The 6,819-nt window shown below is 29.4% G+C and overlaps 2 protein-coding genes across 2 annotated transcripts; one reads left to right on the forward strand and one right to left on the reverse strand.

The window, feature by feature from the left end:
- The first annotated feature begins 858 nt into the window (after positions 1 to 858).
- On the forward strand, positions 859 to 3,195 carry LOC132932589 (putative zinc finger protein 840). Its single transcript, XM_060998967.1, has 4 exons — positions 859 to 919; positions 1,404 to 1,640; positions 2,799 to 2,939; positions 3,002 to 3,195. Exons 1-4 carry the CDS (start codon positions 859 to 861, stop codon positions 3,193 to 3,195), a joined length of 633 nt encoding a protein of 210 aa, XP_060854950.1.
- Positions 3,196 to 4,469: 1,274 nt separating this feature from the next.
- Positions 4,470 to 5,769, reverse strand: LOC132932590 (uncharacterized). Its single transcript, XM_060998968.1, has 5 exons — positions 5,666 to 5,769; positions 5,428 to 5,578; positions 5,095 to 5,346; positions 4,576 to 4,950; positions 4,470 to 4,475 (listed from the first exon to the last, which is right to left on the reverse strand). Exons 1-5 carry the CDS (start codon positions 5,767 to 5,769, stop codon positions 4,470 to 4,472), a joined length of 888 nt encoding a protein of 295 aa, XP_060854951.1.
- Between the last annotated feature and the right edge of the window lie 1,050 nt (positions 5,770 to 6,819).

Genomic DNA, 6,819 nt, shown 5'->3' on the forward strand with positions numbered 1-6,819 from the left:
TGTATTTATACAATATACATCATTGCATTTTTAATTCGACGGAAAACGTGGCGAAATACGCCGTGTAAAGCCCAGGATTTTTAATTCACACTACTAATAGTCTAATATTGTATGAAATTGTTATAAATTATAAGGGCCGTTTAACATAATAGTTAATACTCACATGGTCGTCTACAGTCATATTCATGCTAATCGCTATAGTCGTTGTTCGTCACCATCGAGTACAGCTTGCAAAATGAATGGCACTACAATTTTGTGGTTAGTAGATAGTTGCATTCAACACGTACTGACAGTGTTGCCGCATGATAGAAATGTTAGTACAGTGCGAATAAACGAAGGTTGGGTTAGATGAAATAATATATATATATATATGAATAATTAAATAAATAAATATTAAAACATTAAAAAAACACAATCATCCAACATCTTATGATAAAACACATGCTATCTCTCTTAGTCCGTTTGGCATGATAACATTTCATAAGATGTTGGATGATTGTGTTTTTTTAATGTTTTAATATTTATTTATTTAATTATTCATATATATATATATATATTATTTCATCTAGTTTAGCGCCCAGCCGAATTTTTCGATTTTTTTTCGGAATCCTATGTATTTAAACGAGTCTACAACGATATTTTCTAAAACATGCATTCTAATAGTATGTGTAATTTATGCATGCTCAATTTCAAGAGCCGAGCTTATTTAATATTACACCTTGGTACATACCATGGAATTCAAAATCCTCAATCAGTTGCTCACACAATGTCAAATTGTACATACCACATTTACATTTAATAATTTAACTGTAAGCATTTTTTTTTAAATACATTTTTACTTGTTTTACAGTAAAGACTATGGTAGTGGACCCACCAGAGTCAACTACAGTGAAAGTTCCTGAATCATCTGAAACTGAAGGTAATACTGCTATTATTTTACTTTTCATTGAATGAATTTCTGCACTATTGTCAACCAGTGGCGCCCAAGATATATTTTTCAGGTGTAGCAAGAAAGAATTTAACCCACCCACCCACCGGCCACCCTCTTACAGACTTAAAATTATATTATTTTATACATTTCATCATATTTTAGTTGATAATATTAGTAAATATTAAGGTATTAGTTAATATAAATTGTGATTATTTATGAACATATTTCAAGTTGATTTTTTTATGTTATTATACCCATCCTCCCCTTATTTTCAAGGTGTAGCGACCGCTACACCTAGTAATAGGGTTGGACGCCACTGTTGTCAACTATATACCTATTGTACCCAACCATAATATTAAATGAAAAATCATAACTTAAACACACAATCATTTATAAACTTTAATCACCTTAACTCCTTAATAAAGGATGTAAATTGGACAGAGATTATTATTAAATTATAATTGATTTTTAGAGACCATCAACACAACTGAAACCAGACACGTGATTGATGACAGCTGTGATTTAGAGTTAACTCCAATTGACGTTAGCGACGCATTTTCCAAAGGAGACTTGGGTGGAACGCAATTCCAGTCGTGTTATACATGTCATTGTAAAGCTACATTCAAACATGAGTCATGGTACCTGAAGCATCAATTGACACACGGGCCAGGAACTTTTGAATGTAACAAATGTTCAAAAGTGTTCAAACGTAAGGATAACTTGAGACGACATTTAACGATACATTTCGGTGGCACAGTATACAAATGCAAAAAATGTCCGGCAACTTTTAATTTAAAATTCAACTTGTCATATCATACGAAAACTAAGCATAGTAATGCTTCTTCTTCTTCATGCTCAAAATGTGACAAAAACTTTTGTGACGTTAGGCAACTAAAGTACCATGATAACAGAATCCACACTGGAATAATGCCATTTAAATGTACCGTATGCAATATCAGATTCCATGCTCCAAATGAATTATACCGTCATCGCAAATTAATGGTGATTATACAATTTTATAAAAAAAACTATTATGTTAGTGTATTAAACTAAATTTTTTTTTTCAGAATCATTGCAGTACATAACATGTCTATAAGTGTATGAGGTTTATGTTTGAGTATTATTTTACATTACATTTTTATAACATAATAAGTAAACTTTCATATAATTTAACAATGGATGTATTGATTTTACAATTATGTATGTATTTTTTTTTTTTTTTATATTACTTGTATACTATTGCGTACTACGAGGTACTTGCTTACATCTAATATACATTACATTACAACTGCTGAAAATTCATTGTTCTTTTGTTCTTTTTGACATTGAAAATCATTGCAAACGCATATGACACATAAATACATATGTAAACTAAATCGACACACTACACAGTCTATTAGACATTGATAATAAACGAAACGTAGTATTGTGTTGAGGTTCAGAGTGCTAACTACATAAGTCTAAAAAAAAAAATTGCAAAAAAAAGGGTGTCCGGTAAAGTAACAAAGTTCCAAAAATCGTAAGATAGCGAACTTCATTAAGCCATAACTTCGAAACTAAGTCCGACCGCCAAATTCTGACTTCACCATCGTTCTCAGTATAGTTAACTACATAAGTCTAAAAAAAAAAAAACCCAAAAAAAAGGGTGTCCGGTAAAGTAACAAAGTTCCAAGTCAATAAATGAATATAAATTTTTTTTGAAATCTGCTGAATATGTGAGTTTTATTAGTTACATTTTGGATTTTTATTTTTGTTTTTAAACATTTAATTTGTTCATTTTTGTCTAATCAGTCGTTACTCATATAGTAAAGTAGACTGGTTTTTTTAAATCATAATATGACCTTCATCCATTGTGATTTATATACAGCAGTAACAATTGATCGCCATAGACTATATGACAGTGATGATGATGTAAGCAATAATAGTTCTGATGATGAGAGTGATGAGAGTAAATACAATTATGCTAGTTCTACCAGTGACGATTGTACCAATTCAAATAGTGATGAAAGTAATAACAATGCTAACTGTATATTTTATTTTTATGGAGGCATTATTTGGATATTTTTTTAGTTCCAGATGACAAGTATGAATGTGCTGATTGCCACAAATTGTTTAAATTTAAATCGTGGTACAATAACCATATGACAACACACGCTATTGTTGGGGTACATCAGTGTCAATATTGCCCTAAGAAATTCAAAAGAAGGGAAAATCTTAAAAGGCATTTCTTAGTAATATATGACATGAGTTGTAAATTTATTTAATATTAGAGTCTTATTAAAGCTAAAACAATTAAAATTTAATTTTTTAATGTTTAATACCTTTCGGATAAAATAAATTTATAAATTTCATTAATTCAGAATTATCTGAGTAAAATTTTAATTTTGATTCTGAAAATTGATTTATTATAACTGGAGTTGTAGGAGGTCTGTATGTTATTGATTCCAAAGCATGCTGGTTTTGTATCATTTGAAGAATTTCCTCCACGGTTAGTGATGAATCCATAGATTTTTTGGGCAATAATTGGAGCAAACTCTTTAAATTGTTTTGATAATTCTGTACCTCAGTTATGTAATTTTCTTGAATTTTGTCGTAGGAAACGTTTGGAAAATGAATTTTGAGAATGTGATCTATGAAATTTTTAATAAAGAAGTATTTTTGTTGAATGGATTGAAATATTTTTATCAGTGTAATATTAAGTGTAAGAATTACTTCGTCGAATAGACGAATGCTAAGTAATTGACGTTTATACGACAAATCGTTATCAATAAAGAGTTGAATAACAATACGTAGAGAATTACAGGATTTTGCAAAGCTATAGTTTAGCGTACGGTTTCCGCAAAGAGGAGGTAGTCTGCTATCCTGTGAATAAGTTTTTAGGGATAACATTTGAACTGGTGAGCGATGAGGAGATGATTACTGCAGCGAGTCCGGATTTATGGCATCATGCGGCAACTCTACCTCACCACCACTTTATGCAAATTGTAAGTATCCAAAATGCATTTCCCAAAAAGGGGATATCCTAACGAAGCCAGGGATGTGCTTGGCTAAGTCGTGGTACAATAATTCGATTTTTAATGAATTATAAACCGAATCGTTTCTACCGGAGTAGAGTATATTACGTACAATTGATACATATCGTACGAAATAAAATATCATAAAGCAAGCGTTTGCTGAACTAAAATTTTGAAAAATTATTTAAAAATAACCATCCACCCTACAGCTATAAAAAATACGTCCCTAGAAAGAGGAGGTAGTCTGCTATCCTGTGAATAAGTTTTTAGGGATAACATTTGAACTGGTGAGCGATGAGGAGACGATTACCGCAGCGAGTCCGAATAGATTGCATCATGCGGCAATCGTACGCTAAACCATTATTTTGAAAAATTATTAAATAATAACCCACAGTCCTACAGCTTTAAAAAGTACATCCCTGGAAAGGGTAGGTAGTCTGCTATCCTGTGAATAAGTTTTTAGGGATAACATTTGAACTGGTGAGCGATGAGGAGACGATTACCGCAGCAGGTCCATATAAACGTCAAACCTGAAATGAAGAATGGATAATTCTAACAGTTGAGTAAATAAAATTAAATAGTATTTTATGGATAATATTTCTGTATGTATTTTTGTATTTTTGAAGGTGCTCGATAAAATTGTAATTTTGAAGATGAAAATGATTTTAATGTTGATGGTGATAAGTTTGATTTTTGGAAATAATTTGTTGGATTCTGAGAGTGATGTTTTGCTATTAGTTCTTTGATTTCTTGTGCTGTCAATGTTGAGTCTTTTGTTATTTTTGGAAGTGTGGCTAAGAGGTTTTGTAATTCTTTCTTGTAAATTTCTGTTTCATTATTATAAGTTCTGTGTATAGTATCGAAGGTTGTTTGATGGATGTCTGTTATATAAATTAAAAATTTTTTGATGAAATTGATTTTTTTTTGAAATTTTTCGAAAATTAGTTCCCTATTGACTGGTCCTGTACATTTTTGAATATATTTCGAAAATACTGTCGTTGGAAGCTGAAACAAACACACAATTAGAAAGATGATTTAAATTTGTGAACCATTAGTGCCTTCCCAGAATGCATTTCGTAATGAAAATATTATAATAATATTTGTATACTAAAAATTGCTGTCTTGGTTAAAACAAATAAATATAATTACATTATAAAATATTGCTGTTTTCATGTACACTTCTTCTGTTATGATTAAAATTTCATTTATAATGCCTTCATCTTTGTGTTTTGTGATTTCTTCAATAATTGATAATTTTCCCTGATATTCGTTTTTAATATTTTTTGTTAGGTAATTTTCTTCTGTTAACTGTAATAGTACTTTTTTAGTTCCTGATTTGTTAATAAAACGATGCCTTATTATGCACATTACTACGGTGATATGATTATAAATATTGTACAACTATAAGAAAAATAATTGTAATTCCATTAATACACTTTAAATAATTATATAGTAAGTAAATTTCTAAACATTATATCATACTGTGTGTTTTTTATTGACGGAATATTTGTAATAGATATAAAGGCATGCCAAAATCAAACGTTTGTTAAAATCAATTATTGTTGGGACGAAAAATTCAACTATCGATTCATCATCTACAATTATTTGAAAATTCCCAATGGTTGTTGGCAATCTGTTTTTTTATAAATTAATATAAAATTATAATATGTTTAATGAAGAATTAATTATTTTAGTGATATAATATGGTTTTTTAACTTACTGTGGTTGACTGTATCCCATGTCATTGAATGGATTGGTCCACCAACTTTCCAAAGTTGAAATAAACAAGTTGAATTGTATATCTACGGAATATATGTTGTTCATTGTAATAAACGATGAGTTATTAATAATTGATCTTCCGTTTGAATCAACAAAACCAAATATTTGACTTGAGTATGTGTTGATATAATTCACAATGATATTCAATTTCACCAATTCTTGTTTTTTTAGCAAAAGTGCTTTTAACACACTAACGTCACAGACTTGGACACTGAAAAATGGTATGCAAGATGATTAGTTTGCTCAACATTACGCAATTTCACTTACCTATTGAGCGTAGGAGTTGTTTTATAGAAAATCAGAGAAGATAACATAAAATCTATATTTTGTATACACTTGACGTACTTGAGATATTCATTTATTGTTTCAGATGGTTCCAATGATGTAGGTTGGTTGTTATAACAAAAATTTATTGTGTCTATGGATTTAATTTGTGAATGTTCTTGAATGGGAAGTTTTTTTGCAATTAAGAATTTGGAGTAATGTATGACTTTTTGACTTTTTAAAATATCTTTTGTTTGTTTTTTTAGAACTGCTAATTTTTTTTTTCCGATTTTTTTGTCAAATTTAAAATTTATGTAATCTGTAGCAATTTTGTTGATTTTGTTAATATCTGAAAATACAATGCTTTTTTCAAGCTCCTCAGCTTTTATGTAATTAAATATATTTTCAATGTTAGTGTATCTTGTAAGAACCTGTTATTAAATATTGTGTCATTATTGTTATGTGTGTGATTGTAAATATATTATAAAAATTGTGACTTACATTTTCTTTTGTATTAATAAAATATTGAATCAAATCACAATTTTTTATTAATAGACCCTTAAATAACTCAACACCTTTCACGTTTGTTCCAAAACTTTGGATGAAATGGTATAAACAATCCATAGTCAGTTGTGTGGTGCTCGTAAAGTGCAACATTGAAGAGGCAATCGACAATATAACATTCTGTTAAAAATAAATGAATACCATTTTGTATTGATAATATTACAAAAAAAATTTTGGTAAGTAAAATTTAAGTGTCGGATTATCTAAAAAAAGTCATGAATAGCTTACCGCTGGACGTTCTCTGGATACATTAGAAATCTTTTTTAC

Source organism: Metopolophium dirhodum, chromosome 1 (assembly GCF_019925205.1).
Source record: "Metopolophium dirhodum isolate CAU chromosome 1, ASM1992520v1, whole genome shotgun sequence".
Taxonomy (NCBI): Eukaryota; Metazoa; Arthropoda; class Insecta; order Hemiptera; family Aphididae; genus Metopolophium; species Metopolophium dirhodum.